At 40.7% G+C, this 23,019-nt stretch overlaps 3 protein-coding genes and 1 long non-coding RNA gene across 4 annotated transcripts; all 4 read right to left on the bottom strand.

Annotated features, from left to right (window-relative positions):
* Positions 1–10,130: 10,130 nt before the first annotated feature.
* Positions 10,131–12,064, bottom strand: LOC118481653. Its single transcript, XM_035976822.1, has 3 exons — positions 11,668–12,064; positions 11,145–11,585; positions 10,131–11,062 (listed from the first exon to the last, which is right to left on the bottom strand). The coding sequence occupies exons 1-3, from the start codon at positions 12,062–12,064 to the stop codon at positions 10,131–10,133; spliced, it is 1,770 nt and encodes a 589-aa protein (XP_035832715.1).
* A 1,468-nt stretch (positions 12,065–13,532) lies between these two features.
* On the bottom strand, positions 13,533–14,135 carry LOC118481652 (RNA-binding protein FUS-like). The gene has a single exon (XM_035976821.1). It carries the CDS (start codon positions 14,133–14,135, stop codon positions 13,533–13,535), a length of 603 nt encoding a protein of 200 aa, XP_035832714.1.
* A 483-nt stretch (positions 14,136–14,618) lies between these two features.
* On the bottom strand, positions 14,619–19,438 carry LOC110934038 (TMV resistance protein N). Its single transcript, XM_035976820.1, has 6 exons — positions 19,373–19,438; positions 17,100–17,326; positions 16,479–16,654; positions 15,551–16,416; positions 15,179–15,463; positions 14,619–15,086 (listed from the first exon to the last, which is right to left on the bottom strand). Exons 1-6 carry the CDS (start codon positions 19,436–19,438, stop codon positions 14,619–14,621), a joined length of 2,088 nt encoding a protein of 695 aa, XP_035832713.1.
* A 533-nt stretch (positions 19,439–19,971) lies between these two features.
* Positions 19,972–21,474, bottom strand: LOC110939333. The gene is made up of 3 exons (XR_002592175.2): positions 21,337–21,474; positions 20,625–20,712; positions 19,972–20,154 (listed from the first exon to the last, which is right to left on the bottom strand). It is a non-coding gene; the product is annotated as an uncharacterized LOC110939333 (long non-coding RNA).
* Positions 21,475–23,019: the final 1,545 nt, after the last annotated feature.

Below are 23,019 nucleotides of genomic sequence, written 5' to 3'. Positions count from 1 at the left end.
CTTTAGGAGTATGTAGTCACCAACTTCAAATTCAAGGGGCTTGCGTCTGTTATCGGCGTAACTTTTCTGTCTTTCCCGAGCTTTCACCAAGTTGTCTCTTATCTGGTGGATTTTGTCAGTCGTTTCTTGCAGAATCTCGGGACCGGTTAACTGGGAATGACCGATCTCGTGCCATACGATAGGCGAACGACATCTCCTACCATATAAGGCTTCGAATGGTGCCATCTGGATGCTGGAATGGTATCTATTGTTATACGAGAATTCGACCAATGGCAGGTGTTTGCTCCAACTGCCGCCAAAATCAATAACACACGCACGGAGCATGTCTTCAAGAGTACGGATCGTTCTTTCAGTCTGTCCGTCAGTTTGTGGATGGAATGCAGTACTCAAGTTCAGCGACGTACCAAGGGCCACTTGAAATGTTTCCCACAATCTCGAAGTAAACCGAGCATCTCGGTCAGAGATGATGTCTCGAGGCGTACCATGATTCCGAATGATCTTGTCGGTGTAGATTTGGGCTAGTTTGGCCACCTTATAGTCTTCTCGTATTGGCAGGAAGTGGGCTGATTTGGTTAGACGGTCGACTATAACCCAAATACTGTCGTGACCTGATGGAGTGGTCGGAAGCTTAGTTATGAAATCCATAGGTATGCTCTCCCACTTCCATATAGGTATCGGCGGTTGTTCGAGTAAGCCGGAAGGTCTTTGGTATTCAGCCTTAACTCTTGCACAGGTTAAGCAGCTACCAACATAAAGAGCGATATCACGTTTCATCCCCGGCCACCAGTACTTGTAGCGAAGATCCTGGTACATCTTGTCCGCACCGGGATGAATGGAGTATCGGGATTTTGTGGGTTTCATTCATGATAATCTTTCGCAAATCGGTCCTCTTCGGGATCCAGATTCAGTCTAGATAGTAGAATATCCCATCGGATTTGCTTACAAGATGAGCTCCATCATGATGAATCCTCTCTTTCTTCAATGTACGCTCATTAAAACAAGCATGTTGGGCTTCACGGATGAGAGTTTCGAGGTTGTACTGCGCTTGGATGTTTCGGACACCGAGCACATAATTCTTTCTGCTGAGCGCGTCGGCAACGACATTCGCCTGCCTGGGTGATAACGAATCTCGCAGTCGTAATCGTTGAGGAGTTCTACCCATCGGTGTTGACGCATATTGAGTTCCCTCTGATCAAAGATATGTTGTAAACTCCTGTGATCGGTGAAGATCGTACACTTGGTGCCATACAGGTAGTGTCGCCAAATCTTTAATGCAAAGACAACTGCGCCTAGCTCGAGGTCATGGTTTGTATAGTTCTTCTCGTGGATCTTGAGCTGTCGAGATGCGTAGGCTATAACCTTGTCTCGTTGCATGAGGACACAACCAAGACCAAGGTTTGAAGCATCACAATAGACAACGAAGTCATTGCTTCCGTCGGGCAGCGTAAGAATTGGTGCATTGCACAGCATATGTTTGAGGGTTTGAAAGGCAGTCTCCTGTGCGGTTCCCCACACAAAAGGCTTGTCCTTAAGAGTAAGAGCGGTAAGCGGCACAGCGATTTTGGAGAATCCTTCGATAAATCGTCGGTAATAACCCGCTAGTCCGAGAAAAGAGCGAACTTCGGACGGGTTCTTAGGCGTAATCCAACCTTTAACTGCTTCAATCTTCACGGGATCGACGTGTATACCCTTACTATTCACGATGTGACGCAGAAATTGAACCTCTTCTAACCAAAATTCACACTTGGAGAACTTGGCGTAGAGTTGATTCCCCTGAAGTAACTCGAGAACCAAACGTAGATGTTGCGCGTGTTCGGTCTTCGACTTGGAGTAGATCAAGACATCGTCGATGAACACAATGACGAAACGGTCTAGGAAGGGCTTACACACGCGATTCATCAGATCCATGAACACCGCGGGTGCGTTCGTCAAACCAAAAGGCATAACAACGAATTCGTAATGGCCATAACGGGTTCGAAAAGCGGTTTTAGGGATGTCTTCCTCTTGAATCCGCAACTGATGATATCCTGAGCGTAGATCGATCTTTGAAAAACATTGAGCACCTTGTAACTGGTCGAATAAATCTTCGATTCGGGGCAAGGGGTATCGGTTCTTGATGGTTAGCTTATTCAGCTCCCGATAGTCGATGCACATCCGGAACGACCCATCCTTCTTTTTAACGAAAAGGACTGGCGCACCCCAAGGAGAAGTGCTCGGGCGAATAAAGCCTTTTTCAAGTAGTTCCTGGAGTTGGTTTGAAAGCTCACGCATTTCGGATGGAGGGTTGCTCCAGGAATAAGGTCGATTCGAAAATCGATATCACGACTAGGAGGTAATCCAGGGAGATCATCAGGGAACACCTGAGGAAACTCACGGACCACTGGGACATCTTTGACTTCAGCTTTCTTTTTCTTTCCCTCCTCCGCTACCACAAAATTGGCCAAGAAGGCTCGATATTCCTTGCGGAGATACTTGCTGGCTTGAATACACGACATGAGCTTGAGACCTTTTGTAGCAGTTTCACCATAAACACATAAAATATCACCATTGGCGAGAACGAATCGAATCATCTTATCGAAGCACACAACTTCAGCATGGTTTTCGCGAAGAAAGTCCATGCCTACTATGACGTCGAAACTTCCGAGTTGCATCGGAATGAGGTTGATGGGGAAGATGTGATTATTGAGTTCAAAAGTACAATCACGGAGTACGGAATTAACAGCGATGGTTCTTCCAGTAGCGACTTCGACTTCGAACGACGACGAAAGATAAGAGCGCTTACGACCAAGAAGCTTCTCGAATTCAAACGATACAAAGCAGTTATCGGCTCCAGTATCAAACAAACATGATGCATATATACCATTCACAAGGAACGTACCATTGACCACATTGTTGTCAGCTTGAGCCTGACGGGCGTTGATGTTGAAGGTTCTGGCATGGGCTGCTTGCTGTTGTTGATGAGGTTGCGGTTGTTGTTGCTGCTGGGGCTGTTGGGGCTCTTGCTTGACTACCCTGTTCGGGCACCGGTTTGCAAAGTGGTTAGGGTCACCACATGGAAAGCAGGCTCGAGCATTGACCGTTGGTGCTTGAGCTGCTGGTTGGCCTTGTGGGGCAGGGAGTAGAGCCTGATTGACAACGGCTTGGGCTTGAGCTTGGCGGGGACCATAGCGACAGTTCGTAGTGAAATGCCCGTAGAGATTGCAGTGAGCGCAGAATCGGCAAGCCACACCCACTGGATGGTGGTAAGAACACGTTGGGTAGAGTGGATGGGGGCCGGTATATGCACGCTTCGCTGGCGGTGCATTGATCACTGGAGCTGAGCGCTGTGGTTGCTGCTGCTGAACTGGTACAGACTGGAGAGGAGCAGCAGTGGTTGCGGCAGCGCAACTCTTGTTCTTCTTCCTCCTTCTTGAAGACTTGGAGGTTTGAGCAGTGGTGTTGTCGGTTGATGCTGTTGTGACTTGATGCAGAGACTTGGCTTGCTTATCCCAAAACCCAGACTTCACCCGCTTGTCGTTAATCTCAGCGGCAAGAAGGTAAGTCTCCTCGATTGATGCTGGCTTAGAGGCTTGAACAAAATCCGCTACACAGTCGGGAAGAGCGCGGATGTACTTCTTGATGGTCATTTCTGGAGTCTTGACCTGACCGGGACAGATGATGCTCAACTGCTTGAAGCGAGCGGTGAGACCAGCATTGTCTCCTTCCTTCTGCTTGATAACCCAAAATTCATCCTCCAGCTTTTGGCGTTCGTGGGGAGGACAGAACTCATCGATCATGATTGCCTTCAGTTCCTCCCAGGTCAGCTCGTAGGCTGCGTCGTTCCCACGCTTGTTTCGCTCTGCGGTCCACTAGTCCAAAGCACGAGACTGGAAGACGCCAGTAGCATTGAGAGTACGGAGATTTTCAGGGCATCCGCTTTGTCGGAGGGTGACTTCCACCGAGTCGAACCAATGAAACATGGCTGTAGGGCCATCCTCACCGGTGAACTCCTTTGGCCCACACGCTTTGAATTGCTTAAAGCTAAAAGCAGTCTTGTTGGAATCTTTGGGAACATCAGCTCGAGATTCCTCGGATGATTTGCTCGCGTTCTCATACACCTCGCTTACTGCTTTTGCTACAGTTTTGGAGATGATCGCAGCAAGACGTCGGTCTCTCTTCTCCTGACGGGTAAGGCGTTGGCGAGACATAGATGATGACGACATGGTCTGCAATAGACATCGCCACAGGGCTCAACACAACGAAATCGAATCTCACCTCACACGTCTAGATTACTAAAGCTTAGAATCACGCCGAGGCATATAACACATAACAAATAGGCACAAAACACAGAATGCACATAATCACAGAAGCACGTAAGCAAGTAGAGCATAGAACACCTAAACACATACGCATTTAGCACAGAGGTAGTCAGAAAACAGAAACCTATCTTTCCAAGTCGAGTGTCGTTCGTATAGTATATCGAGTAACATCATATCGTATCGTCTAACTTAGTCGTATAGCGTAACATAACATAATATTGTCGTTTAGATTGCTTTAGCTGGGAATCGATTTCAAGATGAGATAGCAATATGAGTCGTGCGGATTTGATGACAAAATCGAATGACCAACGGAAATATAAGCACGTAAACAGGCAAAACGCATAAAATCAGCGAGGTAACACATAAAAATCAGGAGATAGATTGTCTGTGGCTACTAGACATTGACTAACCACGGAAATTCAACTATTCACAGTGGACTTATCGTCACTTTCGACTCTAGGTGTCGTGTTTCTGCCTCAGTTCTTGGGCATTACGCACGCGTTTCCTAGGTCATACTTGTGAGTTCAGGTCGTTGGAGTCCGTCAAATGTCTTGGCGAGATGAAATAAAGTTCGGAACAATTGCCAAGGTTAAGGTTTCACCCCTAGCTTAGTAATTTCTTCCTTGTTTTAAGAAAATTCTGGGGGAAATTTACGTCGAAATGCGGGTTTCACCCCTAATTTGGTATAATTCTCCCCGTTTGTTGGTGTAAATAATGAGATATACATAAATAATCGGCATAAATCAAACAACTTAGCCAGGAGTTTACGGTTTTCACACCTAATCCTGTCTAAATTGTTGACCTTAATTGGAACTCGAGTGCAGTGATAGCAAAGAATAATGCGAATAAGCACGTAAACTTGGTCTATTGGTTCTTAGCTATAGTCTAGGTCTCTAAGACAACGACCCGGACTAGGTCATGTCTAACCTAAATCCCTATAGTTATGGCTCTAATACCAATCTGTCACACCCCAACCGATGGCGGAATCATCGGGGCGCGACACTGAGCGAAACAGATTGTCCAGAAGTTTCCACAACAACTATCATACTAATTCAGTTTAAATGATACATCCCATACCGTATCCTAAATTAAATAACAAGTTATTACAGAAAAACATCCAAACAAACATCACTGTTTCGACAACTCAGCTTCAAATATTATTACAGAAGTTGTTTATCTGCTTCTAGACCCCTATTCTGTTGACTCCCCTGGCTATAGTGCCAGTGGACAAGATCTACAGACAACTATGGCCCAGGAGCTTGTTTAGGGCCGAGAACTATTTGTTGGGGACTCCTAGAAGCTTATTTATGCCTCGCTTTCCTAGCAAGCTAACACTTTAAACACCTGTCACATACGTTAAAATAAAGTCAATACATATAATGTAAAGGTGAGCACACATGTTTGATAATAACATATAGAGTTCGAATAGTTTACGCATAACCAGGCACGTACACAGGGGAAAACAATGCATGTTAATTATCGACATGGGACCATCGGTACCAACGACTGCGGGTTGACTGTCCGAGACAGTTCGCAATACATGATTACCACCGTAATCCATGCAAGTAATTGTCCTTAGCAACCCCCGTGTGAACGGGTGCTGAGTCCAAACTATAGTACTATGTTGCTAAAGCAGGTAGATAGCACTCCACGTGTAAACATAATAAACAGCAATCATTTAGTCAAGTAGCACATGTGATTAGGTTAGCGTTCAAATAGTTTGTGTTTGATTGTGATTTTGATAGATAACGTATGTAACACCCAAAAGTGCTAAAAGCAAAAAGGGATCGAGTATACTCACAGTGATTTGGTATGGATTGAAGGGAGCGCTGAGAGTAAGTTAGCCTGAATAGTTCGATAGTATAACGATGAGTAAAGCGGAAAAATGCAAACAGGTGATAATGGATCGATTGGGCCGGTCGATCGGACAGCTGGTTCGATCGGACGGGCTGTTCGTTCGGTCTTGAAAGTCCGTTTGAACATTCCCATTCGATCGGCCGGCAGGCGCGATCGGCTGGTCCTTTCGAGTGGATTGTTTCTTCCTTTAGGAAAGGATGTGTTTGTGTATGATGGTTTGAACTTTTGAAGTTTTAGTTGCAGTATTTGAAAACATCGAAGTGTTCTTACCTTTCAAGTCGGTCGATCGAACGGACCGTTCGATCGGTTAGCCCAACCGATCGGTTAGTCACCTCAGTGTAATCAATTTTGGCAATGTGTCACTCGATCGGGTGGCATGCTCGATCGGGTGACATTCCAATGTTTCGGAAAAGGTTAAGTATAGTATCTCATGATTCGATGAGTAACGTTACAATCGAATGGCGTAGTCGATCGAACATCACTTCGTCAATACTACACTTAATGAAATTGTGGGTCCATGTGTTAGCCGATCGGCTGGCCCGGTCGATCGGCTGGGTAATCCGTTCGGTTGGGCTGTCCGTTCGGACAGCCTAATCGTTCGGCCAGCATTTCTGACCTGGTTAGCCTATCTTCTAACACTTGGCTGTTTGATTAACTTGGTATGATTTTGAGTAGTTTGATAACGAGTTGAACCACAAAACATAAGTCCTTACTTGGTTCTCTGGTTCGGGCTGGAATCACCCAAGTCCGGCCAGTGAACTGTTCGGAACTTCAGTTTAACGTTTAACCCGAAATCGGTGAACCTCGTGGTAGAATTCGAATCTTGAACCATGTGTTTGTTTAGGACGATTTGTGAGTTGGTTTAAGCTCCGTTTTCACCGGTTGAGTGTAAAAGAGTTGAAAGATAGCTGAAAATCCGTCTTTCAATCCTTTTCCACTGTGAAATGTTAAGATCTTTGGTAGATTTTAGGTTATTTATGTGGAAATCGGTTAGATCTAAGCTAATCATAGTGGAATGATGCCAAAACTTGATGTTCTTTGAAGAACACCATGATGACATCACCCAAGAACACCTAGATCTTGGTGATTTCACAGTTGAAATCCAAGTTTTGAAAGATAGGAAGGTGTAGAATCATTAAATGAACAAGATCGTACAAGAGTTTGAGCGAAAACTTACCGGATCGGAGAGAAATCTGAGAAATAGTGGAGAACAAGGGCTGGTCGGTCAGAGCTTTCCAAAAGTGGTAAAGATGACAATGACAGCCCTATTTATAGGCTTCCAAAAGAGGAAAGGCTCAACCGATCGACCAGGATTCCGGGTCGAATGGGCTGCTCGATCAAACAGCATGTTCGATCGGCTAGCCTGTTCGATCGGTGGTCCTATTCGATCAGGAAGTTCCTTTTTGAGAGTTTCGCGACGATTTTTGATATTTGGATTTCGATGAACGATGAGTTGAGTATGATAGAGTTCCTAATCACATTACTTTCAGTCCTAATCACTATATCTAACATATAAGCATCCTTACTTCACAATTCGGGTTCGATTTCGATTGGGTTCGGTTATCCTTCGAGTTTCGATTTGATTTGATTGATTCACCACACATAACAACGTAAAATAAACATGCACAAGTAACACGTAAGGCACACACACACGTATAAAGTACCAAAATTTCCGTGTTCGAGCTCAATGATTGATCTGATTAGCTTGATTATTGATTGATTAGCTTTATTGCATTGTTACTTCCTATTATTCAAAGTCGGTTATCGGTTCACGATCGATTAACGATCGATTAGTTTTGATTATATAACACTTACTCCACATAATACAAAAATAAAATTTAAAATAACTTTAATTCCAATAACAGTCAACATTTGACTTTGACTTTGATATTTGGAAAAATACGGGGTGTTACAGACGACATCGACTAAATAATAAAAAAAATATTATTTAGTCGACGTCGTCCGTAAGGCGCGTACGGGCCTAACGAGCGTCGAAACTAAGTCCGTCGTTGCTCGTTAGGCCCGTACGCACCTTACGGACGACGACGACTAAATAATAAAAAAATATTATTTAGTAGACGTCGTCCGTAAGGCGCGTACGGGCCTAATGAGTGTCCAAACTAAGTCCGTCGTTTATTTTAACGATGGACTTAGTTTCGACGCTCGTTAGGCCCGTACGCGCCTTACGGACGACGTCGACTAAATAATATTTTTTTATTATTTAGTCGACGTCGTCCGTAAGGCGCGTACGGGCCTAACGAGCGTCGAAACTAAGCCCGTCGTTAAAATATTTATAGTTTAACGACGGGCTTAGTTTCGACGCTCGTTAGGCCCGTACGCGCCTTACGGACGACGTCGACTAAATAATAAATTATAATTCAAGAATAAAACTATAAAAGCAAAACTTATCTATCAGATGGTTCTTAGATATGCAGTTTTCACGGTTTTATACGGTTGGTCCGATTTTAAATTCATACGGTCTGGTCTGATTTTATACGGTTGGTTTTCGGTATAATCCATAAACCAAACCGTTCACTACGGTTTGAAAATAATGAAATCGACCGATCTCAGTGGAGTAAAAAAACCGACCATGAAACAAATCGATGACTGGTTTGAGCAGTTTTCACGGTTTGAAACCGAACCGTGAACACCCCTACCATATACAAACCCTCCAATTGGCATCAACACCCAGCAGATTCATAATACAAACCCCTACCATATACAAACCCTCTATTTAACTCTATACCATTACAAATCATACATACAGAATCTTAACCAAACCCTAATCACTAACCAAACCCTAACTTACCTAAAAAAACTTCTAATTTACGGATAAAATACAAAAAAAAATCATAATTACTTGAATAGGTTGACCAAATACCTGTTTTATACTTCGAATTCGGGTCGTATACGGTCGAATAAGCCTGGTCGCCTCTTTTCTTTGTGCGTTTTTGTGTGTATTAAGATTTGGGGAAGAACAAAGCTGCTTAGGTATTTCCCTGATTTAAATCAGTACCTCTACGCAGCGTAGAGATCCCTACGAAGCATATAAGAATAACCAGTTGACCATTTTACCCTTCTGTTTTGGGGCAATACGAGGCTGACAATAAGGGTAAAAAAGTCATTTACGAAGGCCAAGAAGCTAAGTATGGATCTCTACGCTGCCATGTGCTATTATTATTATTATTATTATTATTATTATTATTATTATTATTATTATTATTGTTATTATTATTATTATTATTATTATTATTATTATTATTATTATTATTATTATTATTATTATTATTATTATTATTATCCTGAAACTTACAGAGGCTGCGTAGAGATCCATACGCAGCATAGACAATGTTGTAAAATGACATTTTTACCCTTACAGCTAGCCTCGTATTGCCCCAAACACAAGGGCAAAATAGTAGTTTAACATGTAAAGGTTTTGAAATTTTGGTCTGGGGGGAAATTGTCCGCCTTTTACATACGCTGCTTCTGACAATTCTCATTTTACTGTTTTGCCCTTATGTTGAGGCAATACGGAGCCAAAAACAGGGGCTTTATTGTCCTTTGCACTACATACGCTGCGTAGGGATCCCTACGCAGCGTATATAAAGTTCCATTTTTTTTGTGTTTTCCTTTGATAAATAATACAAAAATTATTAATAAATTATAAAAAATTAAAAATGATACAAACTTTATAAATTAAAAAATTTCTACAATTTACAAAAATGATACAAAAGTTTCCGGTTAATCTTCGATTTCATTTATACTCGGTTCTCTGTCTTTGTCTCGGTCTGATTTAGGATGCATTAACTCGTAGTAGTGCTCTAACCGCGGTCTATACATTTCTTCCCACCGTTTCGCAGCTATTGATCGATGTGCCGACCACAACGGGTTCACTAAAGGCATGGGGTAGTCTCCTTCCAACTTAGCATGTATGAAGTGTCCCCCGTGAACATGTACAAGCGTTATCGCTTGAGGTCATGGATCTAGTGGGGCATCCGTTAATGGGAAGATGGTAGAGCTCCATTCAATGTTTAGCACGTGGAGGACAATATTATACCTTTGCGCTACTAGAAACCCTACCTGGGCCATTTCCATCCAGTGACTTTCATCGCACCCTTTCACTGAATGCCATTCGATGCTGTTACGTATTCGTTTAAAGTCTCCTTCGTTATATGTTTCGAATACATGCTTCCAACGCGGTTTGTTATGGTCAATCTCCAGTAGTAAATCTCTTCGAATATTGGGCCATGCGTGTTCCGTAAAACCTAACCCGACAGCCACAGACCTATACCCACAATGACCGTCTGGGGTCACATCTTGTATACGCGATATGTAAGAGTGAAACTCTGATGGAATTTGATTCTTAAACCTCTTAATGCATAACAAGTGCTCGTCCCCCTTTATTAATGGAAAAACCTTATCATCCCGCGTCTCCTTCTTTTTAGAACTTATTGAACTGTTTGGTTGCATTTTAGGTTTTTCAGACTTCACAAACGAACCAGTTCCACGAGAGCCCTCTGATGGTACGTATGAGCTGTGTCGGGGTAAATCGTACCTATGTTTGGGGGAAGCGGTATATACGTTGCTGTCCTTGCCATAGGAGCTGTATCTCGCAGCTTCGTCTAACCTCGCAGCTTCATCTAGCCTTTCTTGTACTTTCTTTGATGTAGGCCGACCGCGAGTATTTTGCTGGACGATCGGTGGTTTCTTGGTTGACGATTTCGGGGTGAAGACCGCTTTTATCTTTGAAAGCATACTCTTTTGCTGAACGGGGGACTGCGCCTCTAAATGTTGCCGCACATTATTTAGCTCTGCTACAATATCGACCTCCTCGTCTACCAGTTTACATGGGAGCAAGTCAAGCTTACGCCAGAATACATCTATGTCGTCGAGTTGTATTATACGCCCTGCACAGTTAAGTTAATACGGTGTGAGAAACAGCTAAATCGTACAAAATAACAAAAGGTTTGTTGTTTTAATATTTTTTACCTGTACGTTTGTAGTTTTCTAGCCTACAAGCACACGGCAATCCTTTGCTAAGCCACATATGGCAACCACATGATGCGTTAAGTTTCCGCAACACATCCATCTTCCTCAGTAGCTCTTTTTCCAGCAAATCAAGTGCTTCATGGGAAACCTTTCCACGTAGGTTGTCCAACATTCGGTGTCTGTGGTGGTTCATCGTTTTTTCGATGCTCTTAGTGAAACTTTTTTGTATTTCATCGTACTGAGTTTCAACTATATCAATGATGCATCTTGCTATTCGCTCCAATGAACTCCCGCGCGTAATGTATCTTTTTAAATTTGCGTGCTGGCTCTCAACTCTGTTGGTGGTGCGCTGACCAAAGTTGCGACACTTATCGGTCCACGCATAAACGAACATTTCTTTATAGTCTTTGAGCCAGTTTTCGTAGACGTAATCATAGACACCTGCAAAAATAAAATAATGAAATGTAAAAGCGTGTGTAAAATATAATAGATTGGGTGAGTCGTTTGTTGAAGGAACACTTACTTTCTCGGTTGGCAACCACGAGTCGGTTATACATTTTCTCCAAGTTGTACTTGTACATGGGCTCTGATGAAGATTCGCACAATGTCCGCCAGTACGACATAAATTTCCCCCAATCTTCTTTATCGAACCCTTTCTTGCACTTTCTAGCTATATTTTGTTGGATGTGAAAGTGGCATAGAAGCCTGGTTGCGTTCGGGAATACTTTAGAACACGCGTTAATTAGGGCAAGCTCCCTATCCGTGACTATCACACGCGGCATCATACATTCATGCAATATTGACTTGATCCGCTCAAGCACCCACACGTAGTTACCCCTTCGTTCTTTACAAATAACGGCATGTGCGATACAAAAAGACTTCCCAGTCGACATCATACCCACAACCTGGACAAATGGCATGTTGTAGAGGTTTGTTTTGTAGGTCGCGTCGATCAACATCACGTGCGGGAATGCACGCCACATAGTGATTGAATAAGGATGAACAAAGAAAATCTCTGTTACGACATCTGTTTTGGGATCCTGTCGGGTGTCGTAAATGAATCAGCGGTCATGCAGCAGGCTTTCCAGTGCCTGAATAGGATTCTTTCCGTCCATTATTGTCGCTCTAATTTTTTGTACCGCATTTTGCACGTCTTTCTGAACGTGCAGGCTGTCGGAGAACTGCTTTCTTAGGGTTTGAAATATGATACGTGGCTCCATGTTTTGAGCAGTTAGTTGCTCCACTAGCTTGTATTCGGCTTTAGTAAATCTTCGCACAAAAGCGTGGCCCAACAGACTCGTCGTAGGTTCGTGGTTATGGTTCGCACAGTCCACTTTTAACTCCCACGTGTCATTCTTCACGTCCCGGATGGCGAGTAATGAAAATGGGCAGCCGATTTTTTTGCTACCAGGTTTCCTAACTGTTGCTTTACTACGGTGTTCACCACTACGGTCGCACACAAGCCATACCATCCCAGTAGTACCGCCAATATTTTTTGATCGGCGGGTAACAATTACGTAACTAACTCAGTTAGCATAATTAACTGAACAGTACAATGACCATTTGTGTCAATTTTTGAAACTTCAGGGACCATTTGTGTCAATTTTCGAAACTTCAGGGACCATTTTTGTCAATTTTCGAAACTTCAGGGACCATTTTTGTCAATTTTTGAAACTTCAGGGACCATTTTTGTCATTTTTCGAAAATTCAGGGACTATTTTTGTCAATTTTCAAAACTTCAGGGACTGTTTTTGTCAATTTTCGAAACTTCAGGGACTGTTTTTGTAAAATTTGAAACTTCAGGGACCAAAGTGTAATAATAATTATAGAGCATAAATGGAAGGATGCGAAATCGAGCATAAATTGTAATTGTTTCCATGAATAAACGAATGTGGCATTCCCGCCTAGTGGTTAGTGCGTTGCTTTGTGTACGAGAGGTCGTGAGTTCAAAACCGGTTAGGTGCCGGTTCCTTAAAGAGGAACCCCCCTTTTTTCTGTTTTTGGCACTTAACTGGACTAACTGAGTTCTCTAACTCAGTTAGTGGTCCCTTGTATTAAATGCTAACCTAGTTAGGATATAACTATGATTTAACTAACTAAGTTAGGTTTAAACTAACTATTTTAACTAAAAATCAATTTCATGATTCTTTTATTTATTTACAATACTAATTTATTTAAATTTTTTTTATTAATTTAATTATTTAGAAAAGAAAAATAAATAGTTTATTAACTTAACTTTCTTAACAATTATTTGTTTTAACTAGACTAACTAGTATTTTAACAATAATAACAATAATAATAATTATTATAATTATATTATTTTTAACAATAATAATAATAATTATAATTATAATTACAATATTTTTAACAATAATAATAATTATTATTTTAATGTGATACCTCATTTACTTGAAATGGATTGCCCGGTGTAGATGGTTCATAAAGTGATGTGTTACGGGGCTCATAACCATATCCACCATATTCTTCGTATCCACCGTAGCCTCCGTATCCACCGTATCCACCTTCACCCCCAGATCTATCGTATCCACTGCATCCACCTTCACCCCCATATCCACTGTAACCACCTTCACCCCCATATCTATCGTATCCAATGTATCCACCTTCACCCCCGTATCCACTGCAACCATCTTCACCCCCGTATCCACCTTCACCGCCGTATCCACTGTAACCCGGATACGATTGATGCGTCAGGTAATATGGTACATCAACAGGTGCATTCTCAGCACCGTATCCACTTTGCTGCACGTACAGAGATTCATACCCGTATCCGTAATCTTGATACACTTGATGTGTCGGGTAATTTGGTTCATCAATAGGTGGAGTGGGAGTCTTGTTCAAGTCTGGCAACTGTGGTTTTTGATCAACAGGGACTTCAGACACAACCTCCTCCTCCTCATTAGCAGCATTTGATCCCCATGTGTCGTTAGAATAGCGATTACCAAAATAATTATCGTTCCAAAATGATGACATTTTAACAAGATTGAACAAAAAACAGAACAAATGATTTTGGTTTGGGGTGTAAATTCTCTATTGAAGAATACTATGAAACACAGAAGAAGAAGAAACAACTGTGGCTTGTTCAAATGATGAAAAGAAAGCAGAGCTAAATAGACTTTGAAATTTACTCAAATAGGCAGCGTATTGATCTCTACTCCCCGTATCGCTTTATTCACGTGCCTGGACAACATCGTATCATTGTCAAATCAGTCTGACATACGCTGCGTAGAGACCTCTACGCAGCGTATAGGGTTAGCAGGATACATTGCGTATAGGTCAATACGCACCCTATGTAAGACTGATTTGACATGGTACTAGGTTTGACTGTCTGGTCATGTACCTACCCCTTACATACGCTGCGTAGAGGTCAATACGCAGCGTATTGTGGTAACCCTATATGCTGCGTATTGGTCAATACGCAGCGTATGCAAACCCTAAGTGTGCAGATAGGCAAACTCAGTGTGCAAATAGTGAGAGCCTATAGGGGAGATGTAAGTATTTCAAACTTTTCATCATACAGATGTTGTTCGGGAGATCTTGTAAGACTGAACAATCCGTTAGGTGTAACTCCTCTAAACACTCTAATCTACATAGATCCTCTGGTAACTGCTCAAGAAGCCAACAAGATTTAAGTTTCAGATATTTAAGATGTTTCAACATACAAATGCCATTCGGAAGATGCCTTATATCTTTTATCGACAAAGTTAGCTTCTCAAGATGTGGAGTCAGCGCGAGATTAAGGGTACTCACGTTAGAACCACTTAGGTTGAGGAATTTGAGCTTTTGAAGAGTGACGGGCATGTGGAGTTCAAGAAAGTCATTACATTCTCTAAGATCTAACATCTCGAGCTGTAGAGTCATCCCAAGGTCAAAGGTTCTCAAGTTTGAATATTTGAGGTCAAGGAATCTCAGCTTATTAAGTACCTATTATAGGCAGGAAAGATAAATATCAGTGTAATGACAAAATGTAGCATACTAACGAAACATGCACAAAAACTAACTAGCCATTATTCTACCTTATATTCTCCCCATTTCCAGAGTTGACAGATTTTGCTTCGAACCATTGCAAGGTCAATGAGTCTATATGCGTGAAATGTGTTAGGTAAACACTCAAGCGGGTATCCAGGCCAATGTAGTGATCGTAGAGTATTTGGTAAATATCGGTCAACTTCATCAACTTCACCAAAATGGGTATTGACGTGAATAAATCTAAGATCATTCATCTTTCTAAGGCCTTTCATAATTACAGCTGGATGCAAATTCGAATCAACCAGCTTTATACATCTTGTTGCTTCGGTACCCTGCGAATAAAAGGCTGACATGAATTTTTTTTCATAACAAATATCATTGTGTTAGTGTTCCATCATAAAAATAAACTTGAAAATTACCAAGTCATTAACCAATACATCTTCAATCTCTTGTTTAATCCATAACCGATTATGTCTCTCAGGCTCATAAGGGTGCAAACGACGAACAATATATCTACCCATTTCTTGTATATGGTCATGCATGAGCAAATGACCATCACTAGATATAGTTATCAAAGATCTCTGCTCAAGAATTCTTAAACCTATTTCGGCACAAAATCCACAACTTTCAAGACTCTGATTGTCTTTCCTTTCACCTTTCAGTATGCATGCAACATCTAGGAATATTTGTTGTTGATCATGCTCTAGACCGTCGTAGCTTAGCTCCAATTTTTCCAAAGTTTCCTTCAACGGAATTGTGTCCAGTCTTTCTATTGTATTTTCCCATTCACGTTTTGTTCTACCAGAAAGAAATGAACCCAAGACTTTGATTGTTAAGGGAAGGCCAGCAGCATAACGTACAACTTCTCCTGATAGCTCTTCATACATTTGAATTGGTATCTCTCTCTTAAATGCATGCATATTAAAGAGGCAAAGTGCTTCCTCGTCTAATAACAAATTGACATTATGAATATTGTCAACATGAACTCCGTGTGCAACCAACACTTGTTCATCTCTTGTTGTGATGATAATTATACTTCCCGGCTTAAACCAATTAGGATTACCAGCTAACGCCTCAAGTTGTTCAATATGATCCACATCATCTAGAACAACAAGAACCTTTCTACTACACATCATCTTTTTCATCATATTTTTCCCATCAGAGACATTTCTTATATCAATGTATGGATCATTTAACACGTCTGAAAGGACATGTTTTTGCAATTCCTTCAAACCGGAGAGAGAGCCTTTTGAAACTTCTCTAACATTTTCCACAAAGCTTTTACCTTCAAAGAAAATGGATATATGATAAAAAAAATAGCCCGGGCCAAAGTGGTCTTCCCACCACCTCCCATCCCCTTGATCCCTATCATCTGAACACCCTCATAGCCAGTTTCTAAAGATGAAACTATATCATTTACCCGAGTCTCCATGCCTACTAAGTTCTCGTCAACACTAAAATTGATGGAATGTAGCTTTAGCGAAATGTCTTCAACAATTTTTTTAATGAACTTAGCTTCATGCCTGTATGTTATAGAAGATTCAATTAGATTACTCAATGATATATAGCATATTCATGTTCCATGACCAGTTACTTCCGAATCAATATGATACAATAACAAATGAAGTAAGAGCATGAGATGACAAGAATTGTTGAAAGTTAAAAATAAATATGATCTGTATTATTAGGTATAGGGCTCTTAGAGTCTTTGTTGTAAATTAGATTGACAGGTTAAAGTGTCATTGTAAATACTTATGGGTCTAGATTGTAAACGTTATTAGTTTGTAACCGGTTATTCACCAATTGACGTATCGATTGGATGTGCCGGTTCAAAACGTATAAACGCGTCGATGGATGTAAACAAGAGTCTGGTTGAACGATTTGTATGTCCTGATTATGAACAAAAATTTCCTTACCAAACACTAATTAGAAAGAGAAGAACTAAAGAATATAAGATAAATGGATTACCCATCAAAAGTGGTCTTCAACTCCCACCCAGCCAGACCGGCTGCTTCTGACAAAGCATTTCTCCATCTCTCAGCAGCCTCTTCCTTTTCATGTTTGGCAAACGCTTTTCCAACTGCCCCACTTTGTTTGCGGACCTCGGTGGGTTCCACATCATAGAAGAGGGGGTAAGAACAAAATGAATGGATGCTTGAACGATTGAACAAAATGAAATCTTGATCGGAGGAGATCTATATGAACTAATAAGAGATTATAATAATCCAGAATTGTTGGGAGGACCATTATGAATGAGATGGGGACAAAAGATTTTTGTTTTACATAGAGATAAATATATGTAACCCCCAACTCCTCTTCGATATTATCGATTAATAATAACGCGTAATTTGACCTTTTCACACTTGTTCTTAATGGAAAACGACATTTTATTCATCACCAAATAAATGCAATGTTTGGGAAGCAAGATACTAAACTGAAACATTATACAAGGACACCCATACATCGATCGATAACGCGTAATTTGACCTTTTCACAGTTGTTTTTAACGAGAAAACGACATTTTATTCATCACCAAATAAATACAATGTTTGGGAAGCAAGACACTAAACTGCAACGGCGTAGCTTAAGAGGGGCCGGGCGGGGCGCCCGACCCTCCGAACTTTTCGCTCAGTAGTGTTATATATGTAGTTTTCGTATAGAAATTTTTGGGTATATACGTTTTTGACCCCCGGTTCTATAGAAATTTTTGGGTATATATGTTTTCGACCCCCCCCGTTTTCATGGTCAAGCGTCACCACTGCTAAACTGAAACATTATACAAGGACACCCATAAGATCGATCCTAACGGCTAGATCTCATGCGACTAAATTAAAAGACTTCCAATTTTGTCTCTCCAAATTACTTAGATTCGCCCCATGCTTCGCTTAAAGAATACTACAAATGGGGTATTGGCGAAATTCATCACATCGGGATACACTCGTCTCCGAATCGAGGAAAACCCTCACCTAAGGCAGAAACCCATGAACACTCGCCTAAAGGCACGACAGTGTGGTGAGGTAAAACACATTCAGTACTAGCGAGCTCGCCTAAAGGCACGACAGTGTGGTGAGGTAAAACACATTCAATTCAAGGGTCGAACTAGCGATCGCCGCCTACTTGTCTAGTCTCACATCATCACCAGGTGCAACTGAAAACTAATGGGGAGAAGCAGGAATTGAACTTGAGTCTCTAGAAAACCCAAGTCTCACCCTTATCACTCCACCACAAGTTCATCGGCTTCGATACGAGTACTGTAAGAGAATTTAAAATACAGATAACAATATGTTGAATCCAAGTCTGTGATGCGTGTATACACGTATTTAGTTGTATATCGGTCAGCGCTGACCCGATCCAACATCTAGCAACCAATCAGATTTATCAATTATAAACCTTGTTTTTAATATTATAAAGTTGCTTCATTTATTTGTTTTGTTGTGTATTAACTATTAACCTACTTATTATTATAATATAAGTTTCTTTATGAGTCTATTTATTCATGGTTGAATTATTTATTTATAAATACAACGTACATCGGTCACAACATTTATATTAGGCTTTTACAACGTACGTTTTCGTCTTCCATCGGTCCCGACAAATCTAACGAACGAATATTCGTTTAAACCTAACTGACACGATTGAAGCAGGGTCTGCACTGTGTTCGTCCTCACCGTACAGTAACATAAGCCCGCAACGGATTGTGGATCGCTTACCACGTGATAATGTTCGATGAGAAATAGCATTTCATGATTCATGTACTGGCAGTGTTACGACCATGGATCGAGAAAGGAGTGACCATACACGACTTCCTGAGGAAGAGAGATTTGATGGATCATCTTCGTGAGGAGATGTGGTCTTGCCGGCGGGATGAAGGTGGGAAAGGAACGTGATGCTTGGTTTAATTTAAGTTGTTTATTTTTTTTAGAGTAAACTTCCGTTTTGCTCCCTGTGGTTTGATCACTTTAACGGTTTTGCCCCAAACCTTTAAAAACGGCCATTTTACTCCCTGATCTATGAAACTTATATCTATTTCACTCCCTGCCCCTAACGCCATCCAAATCAGCTATTAAATCCTTATCACATGCCCCTCACATGATGGGCATATTAGTCTTTTCCCATCCTCCCTTATGTTATTATTAATTATATGTATATAAAAAAAGAAATCATTCCCTTCCATTCCATCCTCTATCTCTCCCTATACTGTACCAACCTACACCCACACCATCAGACATCACCCAACCCACCGAACAAAAACCACCACCCCCTTCCACCATCTCCACCCGACAACTACCACCACCACCCTCCACCATTTCCACCGACCACCATTACCATGACGTTGTATCAGCCCCATCCGAGAGCCACCTTGCAACAGCCCCACACGACCAACACCTCCACTTGACCGCCACTATCTTGCACCACCCTCATACGCTCCGGCGGCCTCCTTAACTGCTCGAAAATCCTTTAAATGCAGATCTAAAACCAGATTTTAACGCACTTCACCGTCACCATCATCAACAGACTCCACTGTCACCACCGTTCCATGTTCCTCTCTCTATCTCTTATATTTCTCTCTCATTCGGTCCCTTTATCTCTTTCTGTATACACATTTTGTTGGTATTTTCTGAATTAAACAAAGAATGAGAGAGAAATAAGAGTGTGAAATATGGGGATTTTGAAATTTGGGGGTTTTGATGATACAAGTTAGGGTTTGATTCTAGGGTTTGTTTTAAAAGGTGAAACCTTTTGATAAAAAGGTGGTTGACTTAGAGAGAGAGAGGGAGAGAGAGCAGGTGTAGTGGTGTAACGCCCTAACACGTTTTAACCTAAGATTTGCAGCGGAAAATACATACCTAAAATCTCCTTCATGATTTCATTAAAATACATTAATCTCTTTTTATAAATTAATCCAAAAACTAACATACATGTCTCAATTTAAGTGACTACGTACACACCCACATACAATCCATGTCTTGACTCGATCTTCAACCGCGTACACTTCATGATGAAACATCCAAACATGTATAACCTGCAGTCACCACATTCAATCACATTATTAGCAACCGATGACATAATGCAAAATCTTAACATGTGCATAATAGCGCGTCAACATATCATGCTTTCTCTTATACTAGCCCCTTCATCCATCCATTCGATTACTCGCATCGGATTATGGAGTCAACCTTCGCTTCCTTTGTTAACATGCCTATACTTCACATTAATTCTCAATAGAAAACGATTAGTACATTAGCTTCCATTTATATGAACATGTCCTCAAATACAAATAACTCATCCTATTCATTCAATCATAATTTCATTATGTAAGTTCCATTTCTTACCCAAACTTAACCGAATCTCTTTCTTAACCACTTCCAACCCATTCCATTAAAACTTAAATTAGTAATAGAATTGACCCATATCTTCTTACATTACATTCAACAATTAACATATATCATAAATACATTACCAAACAAAAGGGTAAGTTCGGAGTTCACTTACCTTGCGCGCCCTTATTTGCGTTCGCTTATTTGATTGAGTATTCGTAGCCCGTTAGCCTTCAACGCTCCCATCCATCTTGACATGATTCCTATACACTCATGTCATTACATTCACATTCTTATTAGCATATATGCTTATATTTATGAACAACCATACCAAATTCACATCTAACATATGACCTACATAAAGCATACTCAACATCATTAATCCATTTAAACAAGCATAAAGCATACTCGACATCATCCCTACATAATCTTCACATGAACTATATATGTTTACCCATTACTTGCATACAATTTCACTTATTATTGTCTTTTAGACATTTTATCAAACACTTGGCGTGCGTACTACTTCCTAAGCATAATGTACAAGTTCTTTAAGCATGTTCTTCCTTATTTCATCTTATGAACTATCACATTCAAACAAAATCTCATAATCATAAATTTCACTTCAAGTTTAACTATCTTAGTCTATCATGCAACACCTTATACAACACAAGATTACACTATAGCATCTTCAAGTTCATCATGATCATCATCTTCACACTCATGCAATGGGTTTCATTCTAAATCACCCAATTACTTGAAATTATTCATAACACAAGTTCTATTTGGTGTTTCTAACACCTCTACATGCTTAATTTCATACAATTTCATGGATTGATTATAACCCACTTCAAACAAGGTCACCAAATCTAAGTTTTAAGACATACCTTATGATCCCCTTGTGAAGGTGATCGTTAATTCACGTTCGGTTGTGAATTTGGGCTTCGTTTAGCCTTTCAATTTGGAGATTTTTATGAAGTTTAGGGTTTTGGCTCCATGGGAGCTTTCCCTGCTCGTTCATGAACACACACGATGTGTGTGTATGTGTGTGTGTTGTTTTCTTTTAACACAACAACTTTCAAGTTATCCCACTTTGGTCCCTCATGTTTCATTTTAATTAATTAAGGCTTCAACTCTTCGCTTACTACTAACGAGACCAATAATCAACAAGGTTAATTATTCCTAGTAAATCCTCATTTCTCAGGTTAACTTTTCTCATTAACGGTACCTTACCCGTTTCTTAATAGTAACTGGGTCTAAATTACCAAACCCGTTTTTGGGGTGTTACAAGTGGGTGGGGTGGTGATGGTGATGGCGGTAGATGTAGGTGGTGTGGTGATGATGATTCCAGTGTTTTGGGGCTAGGGAAGTGATTCTTGGCGATGGTGATGATTGGCGGCGGCAGAAGAAGAGTTGGCGGCGGTGATGATTGCCGACGAGGCACTTGTAGGAGAAGAAGATGATGAATACAGTATACAGGATGAAGTGGGTGAAGAAGATGGTGAATAGATGATAATTATTTCTCTTTTAGTTTTATTTTTCTTATAAATATAAAAGATGTTAAAATTACCTGGGAATGGAAAAGACTAAAATGCCCCTCACGTGAGTGGCACGTGACCAGGATTTAACAGTTGATTTGGATGGCGTTAGAGACGGAGTGAAATAGAGAAAAGCTTCATAGATCAGGGAGTAAAATGGCTATTTTTAAAGGTTTGGGGCAAAACCGTTAAAGTGACCAAACCACAGGGAGCAAAACGGAACTTTACTCTTTTTTTTATTTTGTTATTTAAACAGGAGGGTGTTTTGGTAATTTAACATTACTTAAAATAATGGCCATTGCTATGTGTCACGCGACATTAACATAAACAAAAGAAAGTAATTATCTGTTTGAGTGGGATTGTTTTGGTTAACAAAGTTGAAAGTTAGAAGTAATTAGCTTGTTGGTATAGATTAATATCCGCAAAAGAAAGTAATTATCTGTTTGAGTAAGATTGTTTTTAATTGTTAACATAGTTGAAATTTAGAAGTGTACGTGATTAGCTTGTTGGTATAGATTAATATCGGCAAGAAATTATCTTATTTCTGATTATAAAAATCCAGTTTTCCTATTTTATTGTATCTTATTTTAGTTACAAAATTTTAGATATATATTTCGGTTCATGACTGTTGAGACAACAAAATATAGACCGAGGATAGTAGTAAGGGTGGTTAGGCAGAAGGGTTAAAGGGTTTAACCTTACCTAAGGTAGGTCGTGGGGTCCCCCCACGTTTGCAAGACGTGGAAGGAGGTTCACTAGTTTATGTTTCTTGTTTGAATATCCAATTCTTAAATATCATTCAGAAAAGGATTGAGGAACAGAAAGAATAAGAGTATTGTCAATGTGAATGAGGGACACTTTGAGTGAAGTGAATGTACGATGTGTAGGACCAGAGTTTGAGAGAACAAATCTGATCCGATATGTCTTTGTTAATGAATGAAGTGTCATTATATAGGCAAAGACATGTCCCAAAGGAGTATTCATTTGACTAGTGAACCAGCTTGCAGTGAGGGGCTTACCCTTTCGGGGGTT

The sequence above is a fragment of the Helianthus annuus genome, chromosome 9 (genome assembly GCF_002127325.2).
Source record: "Helianthus annuus cultivar XRQ/B chromosome 9, HanXRQr2.0-SUNRISE, whole genome shotgun sequence".
In the NCBI taxonomy this organism is placed as follows: Eukaryota; Viridiplantae; Streptophyta; class Magnoliopsida; order Asterales; family Asteraceae; genus Helianthus; species Helianthus annuus.
This window is presented reverse-complemented; position numbering and strand designations above follow the sequence as displayed.